Source organism: Aotus nancymaae, unplaced genomic scaffold, assembly GCF_030222135.1.
Source record: "Aotus nancymaae isolate 86718 unplaced genomic scaffold, 86718_ANA_hifiasm-v0.15.2.pri h1tg000083l, whole genome shotgun sequence".
NCBI classification, from domain to species: Eukaryota; Metazoa; Chordata; class Mammalia; order Primates; family Aotidae; genus Aotus; species Aotus nancymaae.
The window spans coordinates 3,949,219-3,967,263 of NW_026988498.1; the positions used below are offsets into that span (position 1 = coordinate 3,949,219).

At 44.7% G+C, this 18,045-nt stretch overlaps 2 protein-coding genes across 2 annotated transcripts in view; one reads left to right on the plus strand and one right to left on the minus strand.

Moving 5' to 3' along the window:
- The first annotated feature begins 465 nt into the window (after positions 1 to 465).
- The window catches only part of ITIH2 (inter-alpha-trypsin inhibitor heavy chain 2), a 41,689-nt gene continuing 24,109 nt past the window's right edge, over positions 466 to 18,045 (plus strand). Inside the window, exons 1-8 of the mRNA XM_064369016.1 lie at positions 466 to 701; positions 2,009 to 2,083; positions 4,686 to 4,718; positions 6,536 to 6,705; positions 11,044 to 11,148; positions 13,139 to 13,301; positions 16,397 to 16,504; positions 17,190 to 17,318. Coding sequence (XP_064225086.1) covers positions 618 to 701; positions 2,009 to 2,083; positions 4,686 to 4,718; positions 6,536 to 6,705; positions 11,044 to 11,148; positions 13,139 to 13,301; positions 16,397 to 16,504; positions 17,190 to 17,318 — 867 coding nt within the window. The 5' untranslated portion in view covers positions 466 to 617. The remainder of the gene's footprint in view (positions 702 to 2,008; positions 2,084 to 4,685; positions 4,719 to 6,535; positions 6,706 to 11,043; positions 11,149 to 13,138; positions 13,302 to 16,396; positions 16,505 to 17,189; positions 17,319 to 18,045) is intronic.
- KIN (Kin17 DNA and RNA binding protein) overlaps positions 15,089 to 18,045 on the minus strand; it is a 53,068-nt gene continuing 50,111 nt past the window's right edge. The window contains exon 13 of the mRNA XM_064369017.1: positions 15,089 to 15,507. Within this exon, the coding sequence (XP_064225087.1) occupies positions 15,253 to 15,507 (255 nt within the window). The 3' untranslated portion in view covers positions 15,089 to 15,252. The remainder of the gene's footprint in view (positions 15,508 to 18,045) is intronic.

Here is an 18,045-nt window from a genome sequence, read left to right on the forward strand (position 1 = left end):
CTTAATCGAAGACATTCACGAAGCATCCTCACTGAAGATCTGCCCTGGTGTCCTGCACAGCAACTTGCCTGGTTCTTTATAGGTGACAGGTAATCAGTCAGAGAGAGGAGGAACATGCACAGTGAATTCTTTGCTCAGAAAAACCACTCTGTGTCTTCTCCTGCTTTTTCCGAATCTTTTCTGCTTCAATTTAGATCAAAGGATTTTGTTTCTTGGAATAGTTCTGCACTTGGACCTTTAGAAAGGATGACAATTATCTTTAAGTCTCTCTGATTTTAAGATGAATAGAAATCAGCAAAAGCAAAAAAAAAAAAAAAAAAAAAAAATAGCACATCTGTCTGCCCCCGACTTGTCCTTACACTGAACAACTGCTTCTGACTTTACTGTTTGAATAACCTCTGGGTGTTCGATCCACCTACACAGCTCAAGTTTGAGCTCCAGAACAAATATTTGTCCCAGTTTTGAACAAAGTTAGAGAGCTTTTTTTCCTCTTTTTTTCTTCTTTCTTAAAGCGAACCGTACTCCTCTGCTGTTCCTTTGAACTTGGTTCAGTAGGAAGAAGTGATATCCTCCCCAGACCATCTGCTTTGGGGAGCTTGGCAAAACCATCCAGCAAAATGAAACAACTCACGTGCTTTTTCATCTGCTTCTTTCTTTCTGAAGTACCAGGCTTTGAAATCCCCATGAATGGACTTCCTGAAGTAAGTACTTCCAGATCGCTCCTTGCTGCTGTCCTGTACATGCGCTCAGTAAATAGGCCATTGCAATTGCTATTCAATAGCCTTATTCTGTGTGTAATGGAAACTTACGATAAAATTCATCTGAGTGCAAGTGTTTACTGTTATAATTACTGGAATGTCTATTTGCCTTTTAAAGCATTAACAGGTTTTGCATGAGAATTAAGTCAAGGTCAATGGGCAGGCATCAGAGAGTAGCATTTATGGAGCATAGCTACTCACTCCTCATCTAAAAAATGGGGGTAAGAATACACCTAACCCAAAGTTTGCTTTGAGAATTAAATGACACAGTGTAAACTATCTAGCAGAGTACCTGGACGAATAAGTGCTTAATAATTATTAGCTATTATGATGATGAAGAAATATTATCACTCTTTTACTAGGGGTGTAAGAAAATTCATTATCAAAGCACACTGTTTTTCATACCTAAGTGAACAATGACATTCGTAATAAGGGCACTTTAAGTATTCCTATTAAAGGGGAAGATGGCAAGCAGGATGGAAGAGTACAAGAATAATTCTCATAGAGTGTAGCTCTCCACAGTTGTCCCCTAGCCATCTCCAACATAAGGCAAGTATTGGGCTGAAAGGCTGTTTCTGAAAATCATACAGGAGCTATTTTTATGCCAGAAAAGCGAAGTGTGTTATAGGAATATCCCAGCAAATGCAAAGGCTTATAATACTTGCAGAGTGGATTACCCACAAAAATACCAGAGAATATGATGGCATATTTACAAAGGGAAAATATCACTCTGTCTGCCTTGAAACTATCATATTTTCCAACACTTGAAAGCCACCAGAGTGTGTCGGAAATCTCAGATTGAAGCCAAGGCATCCGAATGCGTTTGTGCTTTTTCAGTCGTTTCTAACTGGCATTCCTTTTATAAAATACCTACATTTTTAACTTGGGGAGATGGATGGTCTATGTCTGTCCAGTCAGGCACTGCAAATGCCTCCACAGTCTACCCAGATACTTCCCCAGACACCCACCTAATCACTGGGTTGTTCTGATCCCTGTCTTACCAACTGTGGGCAAACTCAAAACTGAATTTTCACATCCAACAAATGTGAAGGTGCTACCTTCCATTTGGACACCTCTGAGACATAACCAGTAAATAGAAATATATTGAAGAAATCATTTTATGCTAAATTGTGATTGTCAAGAGGTAGAAAAAAGAATATAAAATGATGAATACCACCAGCTATCTCTTTAGCTCTGGATACTTTTTTAAGTATCTATTTTTAAAAAAATTAAAATCCCATTTTTTTAAGTTTGTAGAATATGAAGATCTGGTGGAACTGGCCCCAGGCAAATTTCAATTTGTGGAAGAGAACCAGAGATATCAGGTATGGTAAGCTTTACTTCCAATAGGGAAAATAAATGAAAGAGATTATGGCAGAAGAAGTAAGGTAAGTGTTAAGATGCCTTCTGCTGGATTTTTTTTTTTTTTTTTTTTTTTTGAGACGGAGTTTCGCTCTTGTTACCCAGGCTGGAGTGCAATGGCGCGATCTCGGCTCACCGCAACCTCTGCTTCCTGGGTTCAGGCAATTCTCCTGCCTCAGCCTCCTGAGTAGCTGGGACTACAGGCGTGCACCACCATGCCCAGCTAATTTTTGTATTTTTAGTAGAGACGGGGTTTCACCATGTTGACCAGGATGGTCTCATCTCTTGACCTCGTGATCTACCCGCCTCGGCCTCCCAAAGTGCTGGGATTATAGGCGTGAACCACCGCACCCAGCTGGGTTTTCTTAAGAGCTTGTTTTTTAGCAGAGAAGAGTCCATTGGCCTTATACCCTGGTGGAAAGATCACCCAGGTGAAAGAAACAGAGAAATTCACACAGCTGCTCAGCACCCTTCACACCATAATGGTCAACTTAGTACCTTAAACAATACCTGACGAGGCACAGTGACTCCTGCTTATAATTGCAGCACTTTTGGAGTGAGGATCGCTTGAGGCCAGGAGTTCCAGACCAGCCTGGGTAACATAGCGAGGCCCTATCTCCGCTACCCAGTTAATATATATATTTGCTGGGTGTAATGGCATGCACCTGTAGTCCTAGCTGCTTGAGAAGCTGAGATGGAGGATCACTTGAGCCCAGGAGTTAAAGGCTGCAGTGAGGTATGATTGCACCAACCTGGGCAACAGAGAGAGACCCTGTTCCCACTCCATTTAAATAAAAAAAAAAGAATACACGGCTGTTTTCTTCGAAACGTAAGATTCTGACATTATTTCCTGCCTTATGAGGAAGGATTTCCTGTTAGGAAGGCCTTCTTATTTTAGCGATGACAGACACTTCCCCTGGCAGCCTCACATTCTCCTTCCTCTGGTTACTGAGAGCACCTGAGAAGGAGAACTGGCCACATTGGAAGCTGCAGTCCTGGAGGCCACCAGCAGCAGTATAGACAAAACCTTCTAATTAATGGGGTGAGTTTTCCGGAACACCAGGAAAGGCTTGGCTTCTTCCTGGTGGAGCCCAAATGCTGAGAAAGGAGGTTTTACAGAAGCAGCAAACACTAAGCTGATCAATGACTTATTTTGTATGGGTATGAACTTTTGACTTTCTAAAAATCCAGGGTTTTTTTTTGTAGACCAATAATATTAAAACCCAATAAGCAAGACTTCATGTCGCAACTTATTTAGCCACAAGACAGAAAAGTTCATCATTGAGGATTGCATTCAAGAAGTCTACAAGAAGAGGTCAACCTCACCATGTCACCCAACACTCACTAGAACCTCAGATCGCCCCAAATCAGGCAAGCTGAGCTTATATCCAACAACCGGTTTCTTCGACCTTTTTTTTTTTTTTTTTTTGAGGTGGAGTTTTGCTCTTGTTGCCCAGGCTGGCGTGCAATGGCGTGATCTCGGCTCACCACAACCTCCGCCTCCTGGGTTCAAGTGATTCTCCTGCCTCAGCCTCCCGAGTAGCTGGGATTACAGGCACGCGCCACCACACCCAGCTAATTTTGTATTTTAGGTAGAGATGGAGTTTCTTCATGTTGGTCAGGCTGGTCTCGAACTCCTGGCCTCAGGTGATCCACCCACCTCAACCTCCCAAAGTGCTGGGATTACAGGCGTGAGCCACTGCACCCAGCCCTCTTGGACCTATTATTAGCATCTCACCAGACATTACATGTTCACCCGCCACTCTTAAGCCACTCACTTTCAAAGGCAAGGGAATCGCCTTTGTCTATGTCCACAGGACAGTCAAGTGTGTGGATAATCTCCTGGCATCGTGGTTAAGACCATAGAATTTTCTAGGTGCCAGTCACTGTACTTGGCTCTGGGGTTACACTGTAGAGGAAATACATGAAAATCCCTGCTTTTATGTAGCCTAGTTTAAAGGAATAGACAGACGTTAGTCAAATAATCCCTCAAATAGAATGAATCTTTATGAAGCAAGCTCTGCAGGAAGGAATATGCTGCTGCAAAAACTCTTAGTAAAGGAGACCGACCTAGTCTTGGGGCGTGAGAGATTTTCACTGGAGGAATTCTGCTGAAGCTGAGATCAGAAGAGTGAGTCGGAGTTCTCTCTATGAGGGTTGAGAAACCTGGCGGGAGCAGGGCAGACGGTGGGAACAGCACACCCACAGCCTCATGGCAGAATGGAGTTTCCAAGTCTCCATTCAACTGAATAAAAAACGGAGCAAATAGCATCAAGGGGACACACGCTACCCAAGGTGCATTTGGTTGGTATTTTTATTTAAAAGTTATTTGTTCTGGCATTATATCCAAGAATGACATGCAGACAACCAAAACTTGTTGAGAAACTCACCAGTGGGAAAAGTTTTCAAGAATGTTCAGTATTTATGTCTCAGCTCCAGTGAATGAATAACAGCTCAGTATTGAAGAAAAAATAAAAAAAATTTTTTGACTGAGGAAATGGTTTTGGCCCTCAAGGTAGTAAGTGACATACAGTTGGAGAATGATTTTCTAACTTCCTTTCACAGAGAAGCCTTCCGGGAGAATCGGGAGAAACCATGGTAAGTTGACTTTGATGATGTCACAGACTGAATGATTTTCCTGTTAACCATTGCTGGGAAATCAATCTGGGTGTCTCTTTTATCTTCGTCATGAAGTATTTACCTGACTTTCAAAATACTGCCTTGCCCAACTGTTTGGCAGTGTTTCTACAATTCAGTTTTGAAGAGTGCAGTCTTTTCAGACAGGAGAGAGGCCACCAAGAAATGAGGGGTCCCTTCTCTTTGTCTTCTTGAGTTTTGCCACATAGCATAGGCTCCATCCCACTATATAAATTTATGTATTTATTCCAACTTAACCATTTTGATTTATGTATTTATTTTTATTTATTTATTTTTTGAGACAAGAGTTTTGCTCTTGTTACCCAGGCTGGAGTGCAGTGGCGCAATCTAGGCTCACTGCAACCTCCACATCCAGGTTCAAGCAATTCTCCTGCCTCAGCCTCCTGAGTAGCTGGGATTACAGGCGTGCACCACCACACCCAGCTGATTTCTGTATTTTTAGTAGAGACAGGGTTTCACCATGTTGGCCAGGCTGGTCTTGAACTCCTGACCTTGGGTGATCCACCTACCTCGGCCTCCCAAAGTGCTGGGATCACAGGTGTGAGCCACCGAGTCCGGCACCATTTTGATTTAAAGTATGACACCTGACAGCTTTGGAGAATAAAAAAGTGCCCATGGGAAGGAAATCTTAAACACAAAATGGTCCAGTTCCCTGAGATGTTCAGAGTAGACCTTCCTGTGGCAAGAAAACAGCCAGCCTGAGGAAGTGATTTATGTTGTGCTTCCTGCCCTGAACTGGTGAAAACCTCCACAAGTGCACACTTCGTGGGGAGGAAGGACACGTAGATTAGCCTGGATTTTATTTTAGCTTGAAGTGAGCTGCATGGTTAATGAGTCGAAAGGTTTAATGTTGGACTGCAAAGTGTGGGGAATGAGACCTGAGGGTGAGATAAGTAAATTCTTTTGGAGAAAAAAACAAAATCTAATGGGTCCCACAGTTGTCATGACCTGAAGGAGCTTGCTGCTCTCGGGCACCTCTTGAAAGATGTGGGTTTCTAGGACTTTGCCTTTGAGCAGCATACTTTGAGATTCTTTATACTGGAACTGCTTTAAATCAGTAGCAATCGGGCAAGGAGGTCCAGAGTGTTGGACCGATACCTGCATCGGAATGCCTTGCCCAAGATCAATGTCCTTTGCTTACACCCATCAGTGTTCTAGCTTGGTTTGACTTGAGGGAGAAGAAAAGGACTGCAGATGAAATTATAATAGCCATACAATCTCAATTTGTCTATTACAAATTAATAGGCAAGATTGCCTTGTCTATTGAGGTAGAGAGTTGTAAGGAGGGTTGCTAGGGGTCACATGTGGGTTTCCACCCCACAGCACCTCTGTCTGCACCTTACTGAAGATGCAACCAGGGTCCTCTTTCAACCTCGCAGTCCAGGATCCTTTCCCCAGCTGGTGGTCCTGCATTTGGAGCTATTTCCTGGACTTCCTCAATCCAATCTGGCTTTCTATAACCATTTTCTATTTGTATTCTAATGATTTTTGAAAAATCATTATTTATAGATTCCTAGGGCTGAAAATGCCTTTTAGCTCAAGGTATCTTGAAACAAAGGCAGATTTCTGCTCATTGGGTGTTCCAAGAAGTTAGAGGAATGCTTAATAACACCTGAGTTCTGTCCTTACCAATGCCCTGGAATTGTTCTGCTAGTAAAACACGTAAAATGCAGTGCTGTTAACATCAAATGCACTACATCTGATGAAGTTCTGTGTGATTTTCGATTAGTACAGTTATGCTTTCTTGCCAATTTCAGGAAGAGGATGATCAAGTAACTCTTTATAGCTATAAAGTCCAGTCTACCATTACTTCTCGGATGGCCACCACCATGATCCAGAGCAAACTGGTGAACAACTCCCCGCAGCCTGAGAATGTCGTGTTTGATGTTCAGATTCCCAAAGGAGCCTTCATTTCCAACTTCTCCATGTGAGTAACTTCTGTGTAGAGCCAGAAATTGTGTGTTCTCTACTCACAGAATCAAAACCCCTCATAGTTAGAATGGACCTTCACGGTCAACTGTCCCAGTGGCTCTCACCTCCAGAGCTGTGGACCATCTGGATGTCAGGGGTCATTGTGAGGTCGGTCGCAATAATTTGAGCCTGTTCAAAGCATTAGACTTTGTGAATTATTTGCTTTTTATTTCTAATAAGTAAAAGCAAACTTGAGGCTATCTCTGTGGTAACAACCTCACACTTACTTGTGTTTTAATATACTTTCTTGGGAGGAGGAAAATATACTGGGTTGCTCTGGCTTATAGGAAACCACATAAAAGCATGTGTCAGCAGTCAGTGTCATCTGCCATATGTTTCTCTATGGGAAAAAATAAGTTGAGAACCACAGATTAAATCCAATCACTTATCCAGTGCTTGACCTCCTCCATAACACCCCTGACAAGTGTGTGATGATTTGCTTAATGATAAACTCACCGTTTCCCAAGGCAATCAACTCAATGGCTGACAGCCTGTTAGAGTCATTTCTTACACTTAATTTAAACATTTTCCACTTTCTACCCAGTGACTCTAGTGAGAATCACATAGAATTTTTTAAAAGTTCTCTACAAAATACATATTGAAGTGCTCACAGATGAAATGATGTGCCATCTGAGCTTAGCTTCTTTTTTTTTTTTTTTTTTTGAGCTTAGCTTCTTAACAACTGAGGTGGAAAGCATGAGGCTATATTCCAATTAAGATTGGCTGAGTCCTCATAATGGTGTAGATCAGTGATGGCTTCATGGACATCACATATTAGTCTCTCTTTTCTATGTGTGTAATTTTTCATTGTAAAAAAGTTAACGCCAATACTTTCCAAACAGTTAATGCCAATTATCCACTTGGAGGCTTTGTGTATCAAAGTTAAATATTCTGTGATCCTCCAAGTGATTGAAATGATTTCTATGTCCAAATATCAAGGCGGCCATCCCAGAGTATATTCCAGGTGGTCAATGTCCCTCTTAAGTTGCCAAGAACACAGCACAGAATCATGCAAAAAACCTAGCTATTATTTTTTATGAAGACGTTAGGTTGAATTACTTCTCATCCACTTTTTCTTTTTCTTTTTTTTTTTTTTTTGAGATGGAGTTTCACTCACTCTTGTTGCCCAGGCTGGAGTGCAATGGCTCGGTCTCAGCTCACAGCAACCTCCGCCTCCTGGGTTCAAACGATTCTCCTACCTCAGCCTCCCAAGTAGCTGGGAGCACATGCATGTGCCACCATACCTGGCTAATTTTGTATTTTTAATAGAGACGGGGTTTCTCCATGTTGGCCAAGCTGGTCTCAAACTCCCGACCTCAGGTGATCCGCCCGCCTCGGCCTCCCAAAGTGCTGGGATTACAGGCGTGAGCGACCGTGCTGGGCCTCATCTGCTTTTGTCTTTCATATGCCAAGGTAATCAATGATCATTGTGGATTAATAGTAAAGGGTTCAGCCACCACGCACTCTGGCTGCTGAAAGTGGCAGTCATGTGAACTCTATTTTCTAAATGAAACCAAGTAGCCAGAAAAAGGCATCATGTCACTTTGATGGTTATCCTTTGAATTGTCTTTAATGTATCACTTCTTTTGTCTGCCTTTTCTGCAAAACAAAGGCAGAATGAAAGGCTTTTCTGTAGTGGTATTAGATGATCCCATGTCTAGAAATGACATTGAAAACTATTTTAATAAATTTCTATTTTTAAACCACATCATCAGAACTTACTCTAAAGATCTCTTTTTTCTGTTTTCCTTCATTTTATTTTTTTTTACTTTAAGTTCCAGGATACAAGTGCAGGATGTGCAGGTTTGTTACATAGGTACACGTGTACCATGTTGGTTTGCTATACCTATCAGCCCATATCTAGGTTTTAAGCTCTGCACGTGTTAGCTATGTGTCCTAATGCTCTCCCTTCTCGTCTCCCACCCCATAACAGGCCCCAGTGTGTGTTATTCCCCTTCCTGTGTCCACGTGTTCTCATTGTTCAGCTCCCACTTATGAGTGAGAACATGTGGTGTTTGGTTTTCTGTTCCTGTGTTAGTTTGCTGAGGATGATGGCTTTCAGCTCCAACCATGTCCCTGCAAAGAACATGAGCTCATTCCTTTTTATGGCTGCATAGTATTCCATCCTTCATTCTTTTCTTTCTTCACTATCTCATTACACAGAAGATTTGAAGCATGAAGGACAGAATCGTGAAACATGCATTACTTTGATCTCCCTCTGTTTTGGGCTGAATTTTTAAGACCAGAGAAGAATTTAAAATGAGCTGTGTAGACTGATGTACCAGCCAAAATATCCCTTCTACTTTTTTATCAAGATCCCGAATATTCCATGGGAGGTGATTTCTTTTGTCCTAAAGCCTCCTTGGCCTTTGAGGCTTAGTTATGATCTGATAGAAGCGTGATGGCCTTGACCAGCAGTGTGACCTTGAGCAAGAGTCACCTGTCTCCTGGGGTCCGATGTCTCTCATCCAAAGAGGCAAACCCAGAAGTGTGCCTTAACACGTGTGCTGTTGGCATTCGGGGCAGGAAAATTCTTCAGTGGAGCTGTCCCTCACATTGCGGGGTGACTAACATTCTTGGTGCCCTCCCACAAATGCCAGCCGCACTTCCGGGTCTTCTCAAAAACCCAAACTTCACACATTTCTAAATTGCTCCTTGGGAAAGACACTGACTATTTGAGTACTAGAAGTTCCCATTTACTTCCAAAATTTCGGATTCTACTGCTCTGACCAGCCATTGCTTGGTAAGGATGAGGTGCTAGCCAGCTAAAAGTAAGGTGGAGAGAGATGAGACACACAGAGAAGACAGAGGTCCCCAAGGGAGGTGGTTTCTAGATAAACACCAGCTTGGCAGGGGACCCACCAGTACCTTCCCCCGTTTTTCTTTATTCTTTTCCACCCTTGCAGAGGAGCATAATATTCTGTCTTCATCAGCTCTGGCTGCTATGACTTAGTACTATAAAATGGACGGCTTAAAACAGCAGAAATTGATTTCTCACAGTTCTGAAGGCTGGGAAGTCTGAGATCAAGGTGCCCGAAGATTTCATGTTTGGTGAGGGCCCGTTTCCTGGTTCCGTCAGGATGGAAAGAGATGAGAGAACTCTTCGAAGTCTCTTTTGTGAGAGCACTAACTGCTACTCATGAGGGGAGGGCCCTCATGACCACCTCCTAATGCCATTGCACTAGGAAGTAAGGTTCAACGTACACATTTGGGGGAACATGAACGTTCAGTCCCTTGCATACCCCACAGCTATTATGCCAAATTCTTTTTCTTTTTCTTTGAGATGGAGTCTCACTCTTTCACGAGGCTGGAATGCAGTGGCATGATCTTGGCTCACTGCAACCTCCGCCTCCTGGGTTCAAGCGATTCTTCTGCCTCAACCTCCCGAGTAGCTGAGACTACAGGTGTGCACCACCATGCCCAGCTAATTTTTTTTTTTTTTTTTGTATTTTTAGCAGAAACAGGGTTTCACCATATTGACCAGGCTGGTCTCAAACTCCTGACCTCATGATCTGCCCACTTCAGACTCCCAAAGTGCTGGGATTACAGGCGTGAGCCACTGCACCCAGCCAGCTATGCCATATCCTTAACTCTCATAATGACCTGATGAACCAAAAGCAACGATATAACTCGGAATTTATCAGTCACCTCTCCTAGTCACATTTGTCATTCGAAGGGGATATCCAAAGAGAACCATGCTTAATCTAAAAGATGAAATTCAAAAATGAGGAAAAATCTAAAGACAAACAACGGCACACGAGGGAAAGGTTTCGGATGGAAGCCTACCTAACCCCTCTCAAGCCACGCTGTCCAATAAAGGAAGTCCTGTCTACAGATGAGTCATATGCCTCCCTTCTTATTTCTTATAGGCATGAAATTATCACTGCCCTCATTCATTAAATCAGCCTTGGTGGGTTGTTTGCTTGCTCTTGTTTGTTTTGATAATCACTATTCTGGTCCTGGCGTGGTGGCTCACATATGAATCCCAACACTTTGGGAGGCCAAGGCAGGTGGATCACCAGGTCAGCAGTTCGAGACCAGCCTGGCCAACGTGGTGAAATCCCGTCACTGCTAAAAAATGCAAAAAATTAGCTGGGCTTGGTGGTGCACACCTGTAGTCCCAGCTACTCAGGAGGCTGAGGCAGGAGAATCACTTGAACCCAGGAGGCAGAGGTTGCAGTGAGCCAAGATAGCACCAGTGCACTCCAGCCTGGGCACAGAACAACACTCTGCCTTGAGAAAAAAAAAAAAGATTACTATTCTGACCAACTGGTTGCCTTCTGTCATTTTCTAGGACTGTGGATGGCACAACATTTAGGAGTTCTATTAAGGAGAAAACTGTGGGCCGAGCTCTCTATGCACAGGCCAGAGCAAAAGGCAAGATGGCTGGCTTGGTGAGGTAAGGCCTGGGTGGGCAGGGCTTCCCTTGCATCTCCATGGTGGCTTCCTCTGCTGTTTCCTTCCCGCAGCAGCAAACCAGCCTCCAGAAAGGCACAGCACCTGAGCCGATGGCAAACTCGTGGGGTCAGATGGTAGAATTAGGCAGTGCAGTTTCTATTTGCCTAAAGGTCCCTCTTCAACCAATGGGTTTTGGGTGATCACACGTTTGTTGTGCTTACATCACTTATCTTGCAGGTAGATGGATGTTCTGTAAATAAACACCGATTTTTCTAAAGAGTGAAGAGAGGAAGGAAAGTTTGAAATTTGCCTTAATGATTTATTCTGCATTTTTTTTTCTTTTGAGATGGGGGTCTTACTTTTTTGCCCAGGCCAGTATACAGTGGTGTGATCCTGGCTTACTATGACCTTGAACTCCTGGCCACAAGCAGGAATGCCTCAGCCTCCCAAGTAGCTGTGACTTAGGGTGCACCGCCATGCCTGGCTAATTTTTTTAGTTTTTGTAGAGATAAGGCCTTTCTTCATCGTCTAGGCTAGCTTTAAGCGATCCTCCCACGTTGGCCTCCCAAAGTGCTAGGATTACAAGCTTAAGCCAACATGCTGGGCTGTGATAGGGTTTTTGTTTTGGGTTTTTTTGTTGTTGTTGTTTTGTTTTTTTGAGATGGAGTTTCACTCTTGTTACCCAGGCTGGAGTGCAATGGCACGATCTCGGCTCACCACAACCTCTGCCTCCTGGGTTCAAGAGATTCTCCTGCCTCAGCCTCCTGAGTAGCTGGGATTATACGCATGCGCTACCACGTCTGGCTAATTTTGTATTTTAGTAGAGGAGGGGTTTCTCCATGTCAGTCAGGCTGGTCTCGAACTCCTGGCCTCAGGTGATCCACCTGCCTCAGCCTCTCAAAGTGCTGGGATTCCAGGCATGAGCCACCTATTTACTTATTTCATTTTAAAAAATCATTCCTTGTTTATTCTAACACTGGACTCACCCTGATTTGATAATTCTGCTGTTTTTCGTTGGAAACCATAAACACCTCAAAATCAATGATCACATTCAACTCAGTATGTATGTGATTAAAATAAGGCCTTATGATAGAAAACCATACTCAGGCCGGGCATGTTGGCTCACACCTGTAATCCCAACACTTTAAGAGGCCGAGGTGGGTGGATCATCTGAGGTCAGATGTTCAAGACCAGCCTGGCCAACATGGTGAAACCCTGACTCAACTAAAAATACGAAAATTAGCCGGGCATGGTGGCGAAAGCCTGTAATCCCAGTAACTAAGGAGGCTGAGGTAGGAGAATTGCTTGAGCCCTGGAGGCAGAGGTTGCAGTGAGCCAAGATCATACCACTGCACTCCAGCCTAGCAGCAGAGCGAGACTCCAGCTCAAAAGAGAAAGAGAGAGACAGAGAGAAACATACTCAATTTGATGCAATAATAAAGTTTTTCTTTTTGAAGACCTTCAAAAATATCAAGAACTCCTCCAGGGAGCCTGAAATGCAGTATAGGAAGGGTGTGCTGTCTTTGAACCCTCCAACCTTGGGTTTGAGTCCTGGTCCCACAGTGGACTGGATATAGGGTCTTGAGCAGGTGACCAATCCTGCTCAAGCCTAACGTTACAAGCCTGACGTTTTATCGTCAGAAAAGTCAGGGTAATGATCTCCATCTGGCAGAGGTGCAGTATCAGTGATGATAGATGTCAAGTTCCTGGCCCAGGATAGGGGCCAATCCCTGGAAGCTTTTTGCAGACAACACTAAAGTCAGTAAGAAGCTCTGGGAGCAGCAGATCAGGCAGGAGAGGAGACTGAAGCTCTTGCTGGGATTCAACTGATGTAGAAGCTGCACTTATGTCTAGTTTGCCTACCGTTCACTTTCGTGAACTACTGAGCAGTTCGGATCGTCCAGGGAAGTCTACACACCCTCTGCCTAGATTCTGGGTCTTGCCACTCAATCATGTATCTGTTGACTTTTGTTGGGGGCTTTCACCTTTAGGAGCAGGGCTCTTGACATGGAAAACTTCAGAACAGAAGTCAACGTCCTCCCAGGAGCAAAGGTGGAGTTCGAGCTTCACTACCAGGAGGCGAAGTGGAGGAAGCTGGGCTCCTACGAACACAGGATCTATCTGCAGCCTGGACGGCTGGCCAAACACTTGGAAGTAAGCATGGATCTGTAGGGTGGGCAGTGACACTGTCCCTTGATAGTCCCTGACCCTGATTTATACGTTCTGCTGTCACCACCACTTGTGGTGTTGGATGCCACTCAACTCTGCAAGACAGTGGGATATGTTGAAAAGATGGTGAGTTTGGAGTTGGCCACATCATTTCCTTACAGCTCTCAATCTCCTTAGCAGCCATATTATGGTGGTTTCCAAGGACTGCTATAACAAGTTACAGCAAACGGCACAGCTTAACACAAAGAAATGGATTATCTCACAGAAGTCTGAAGTCAAGGTGTCTGTAGAGCTGCGCTGTCTCTGGAGGCTCCGTTCCTTGCTTTTCCTGCTGTCTGGCAGCTGCTGGCATTCCTTGGCTTCTGCCTTGTCAGGTCACTCCAATCTCTTCTTCGGTGGTCCCATCCTTTCCTCCTCTGAGCATCTCGAATGCCCCTCTGCCTTTCTCTCACAAGAACACTTATTAGATCTGGGGTCCACCAGGCAGTGCAGGATGGTCTCAACGCAAGATCCTTAACTGCATCTGCAAGGACTCTTCATTCATGTTCACAGGATCCAGGGGTTGGACATATCTTTAGCGGGAGGCCACCATTCAACCCAAGACACTAATCTCCAAGAACAAGTTATCCTGAGTCTCTGTTGCCTCATCTATGAAAAGAGTACTGTAGCTGGGTGCGGTGGCTCATGCCTGTAATCCCAGCACCTTGGGAGGGTGAGGCGGGCAGATCACAAGGTCAGGAGATCGAGACCATCCTGGCCAACATGGTGAAATCCTGTCTCTACTGAAAATACAAAAATTAGCCAGGCTTGGTGGTGGGCACCTGTAATCCCAGCTACTCCAGGGGCTGAGGCAGGAGAACTTCTTGAATCTGGGAGGTGGAGGTTGCAGTGAACGGAGATCGCGCCACTGCATTCCAGCCTGGGTGACAGAGCAAGACTCTGTCTCAAAAACAAAAACAAAATACTGAACAGACTTTCGTTTCTCGGTTCTTTTTTTTTACTTTTATTTTAAGTTCAGGGGCACATGTGCAGGTTTGTTATATAGGTCAACTCCACATCACGGGGGTTTGGTGTACAGATTATTTCACCACCCAGGTACTGAGCATAGTACCTGAGAGGTAGTTTTCTGATCCCTACTCTCCTCCCTCCCTCACCCTCGAGAAGGCCCTGGTGTCAAATGTTCCCTTCTTTGTGTCCATGTGTACTCAGTGTTCAGCTTGCACTTAGAAGTGGTAACATGCAGTATTGGGTTTCCTGTTCCTGTAACATGGCAATGACAGGCGCTCGATGAAGGTTGAGGGGGTTGTCTCCCCGCCACCCCAGCCATCATCACCGCAGGGGAGCGGTGCCTAGGGCACCTGCTGCATTGCTATCCATCTGAACTCACCTCTGCTGTTCTCTTCATCTCTTGCTGTAAAGACTAAACTGCTCTTTTCTTTGCTCGAATCTTTGTGACATCATATGAGCATTTAGTGTAAGAGGCAGAGCTAGGCAAGAGAAAACCTGCGAGGATACACTGGCCAGCATGCATACAGGTTGTGAATTGCCTGGAGACACAGGAGATGAAAGGGAATGAATGAATCATGATGAAACTGTAATTCCCATTTGGAAAGCTGCACGGCTGGTAAATAATGCCCGCTGTTTGGCATCACTTCACTGCCAGAGTCTATGCTGTTGAGTTCCTTTCTGGGTCACTCCTAGCACAGACGGTGCTTTTGCAGGAATTGATAAAAATGCCCTTCCTCCAGGCAAATGCGGCCCCATGCCAGGGCACATGACTTGGCCAAGATGCTCTGTACAGCTAAGTATGTGATGCTGGGTGTTTTTCCAGTAGTGATGATGGATGGGTGTCAGTCACCCACATTCGCTTGCTCAATGCTGTGAATCCCATGGTAAATAATGTGAAACAATGGTTAGATGTGATTAGCATCTAAGCCTAGAATGAGACAATCATGGAGAGTGTCGATAATAACAATATTCGTAAGAACTGAGTGACAGCCTGGGCGACACAGCGAGACCTCATCTCTCCTGAAAATATGAATAAGTAAATTAGCCAGGCATGGTGGTACACCCCTGCAGTCCCACCTAGTTGAGAGGCTGAGGCAAGAGGATAGCTTGAGCCAAAACAGTTGAGGCTACAGTTAGCTGTGATCACACCACTGCACTCCAGGCTGGGTGACAAAATGAGACCCTGTTTCAAAAAAAAAAGAAAAAATAGCAGCTAAGTAACTCAGAAACATAAGGTCAAATACCATGTGTTTTCACTTGTAAAAGGTAGCTAAATAATGTGTACACTGGATATAGGGTGTAGAATGATAGATGTTAGAGGCTCGGAAGTGTTGGGGGTGGGAGTGGGGAGATTTGGAAGTGTGGGAGGGTGGGAATAGGGTGAGGGATGAGAAATGACTTAATGGGTGCAAGGTACATTACTTGGGTGGTGGTTTCACTAAAAGCCTAGACTTCATCCTTGTGCAATATAGTCATGAAACCAAACTGCATTTGTACTCTTTAAATTTATACAAATTTTAAAAAATAAATACATGAAAACATAAATAAACAAATTATAGAATAAAATTTAAAAAAGAAAAAAATGGCAGCTCTGACTATGGTTTTGTCAAGGATCACCAAAGGGGATTTCCCCAGATGAGCTCTGTTCAAAGCGAGAAGACAGAGAAGAAATAAAAGAACCCAAGATTTGGGGAAAATGGTCTATTTTTGACAGGTCTACAGAGTAAATGCAGTACTATTTAACAATGACTTTTCTTCTTTTCTTCCCCCCTAACAACGCAAATGCTCTTATAAATAAAAAGTCTAGAGTAGAATGAAGAGGGGGAATTGACTCCTGCGGGAGACAGGCAGTAGAAGGGGAGTTCTGAGTTGACAGAAGGGAGTTAAGCCTCCATGGTGAGATGAATCCCATCACGGGGAACTTCCAGATCCTGCAGGAGAGATCATGGAGCTGTGCTGGGAAAGCCTACGGAGGAGAAAAGCATCAGGGGACTCATCTGTAATTTTACTTCTTGCTTGAAAAGACTTTAAAGACTTTTAATGCTTTGGGTAATTTTCTCTCACATCTCTAGGTAGACGTGTGGGTTGTCGAACCTCAGGGAATGAGATTTCTTCATGTTGCTGACACATTTGAAGGCCATTTCGATGGTGTTCCGGTCGTTTCTAAGGGACGACAGAAGGTACCCTAGCCTTACGCATTGCCAGGGATCCACGGGGCCCCTGGCTCGTGGGTTCTGCTCTCTTCCTGTGCTCTGCGGAATAGAAAAGCAGACTTGTGTTGAGCTGAGGGCACTGTCTGAAGAAGTGGTGATCCCCCAGCAGAGTCTAGGGTCTCCCCAGGATACACAGATCAACACTCCCAAGGGTTTCCTTCCATTTTGACCAGGGAGTGTCCCTTTTTGTCCCTAAGTCACCTACTTGAGCAGTAGCTAAAGGACAGCTTTCATATCCTATATGGTGGATTTTCCTTCATTAACCCTAGCAAGAAATGTTCAGCTCTCTCTGCCTCAATGGCCAATGAGAACAAACCATGACTCCTGTGAGGACAGACTCCTCTAAGAACATTAGAACTGTTCACAGACTCTTTCCAAAGCGGACAGTTGGCCCTTCTATTGGGGATGTAGGAAATTCATTGGCTTTCTTCTAAAAAGGCCTGAAACCTCACAAAGAGCACGGCAGGCTGGAGACGCTCCCTGCAAAAGCCCTGCCTTGTCCTTCCCATCCGTAATGGGCCCACTGATGTGGCCGGGATGCAGAACGTCCCCTGGGCTGCTCCTCTCCCCCGTGTCCTCAAGAAGGCGCTGCGCCAAACTCTCACTGGGAAGGGGCTACAGGCAGAGGCTGTGACGTCGCTGTTCTTTCCAGGCACATGTCTCCTTCAAGCCCACAGTAGCACAGCAGAGAATATGCCCCAGCTGCCGGGAGACTGCGGTAGACGGGGAACTGGTGGTGCTGTATGACGTGAACAGAGAAGAGAAGGCTGGTGAACTGGAGGTGAGTGCAGACTGTCTCCGGTTCAAGCTCATGCCAAAGAGCTGCTCCCTTTTGAAAAAACTCCCAGGCGTGTTGGTTTCCAGCCGACAGGGCAAGTGTTTCTTGCTGCCGAGAAGGGACTACGATCATATTCCTTAAATATACCACTAAGCATTATCTTCTGTGTCTTACAAACTGAGCAAAACATCATCAGGTCTCACGCTGTCCCAGGAGGGGCTTCCTGGGCCTCATATGAAGAGCAATGGAAAATTACAGAATGGGAATTTAAAATAGGGTCCCAAGGCCCTTTGCAATTAGACAATCGAAGAAAGCACAGAGATTACGGGGTGAGGAAGAAGGCACATCCACAGCCCAGAAAGATACAGAGCCAGCGGTAAATTTCAGGGTCAAGGTTTATCGTGAGGTTTCTGGAAGTTTCCTTTCCCCTTTGGTCATGCCTTAGATGTGTGTCTCCCTTTCCTTGTACTAAGGTACGGACCCTTAGAACGTACCCCAAACCCCAAGAGTCTCTCTAGGGACATCAAGCAGAGCACACACCCTGCACCTGGACACTGGTGTCCTGGAGAGAGGTGGCCAAAGAGCAGTGGAAAGAGAATTAGGCGAGCCAGTTGTCGAGCCTGCAGCAGAAGACACAGAGTGGTCAGGAGTCCAGCTGGGGTAGCCTTTCATTAACTTCCAGAAAAATCCAAATTTTCTAAAGTGGCCCATACACGTCCTTCGTGATCTG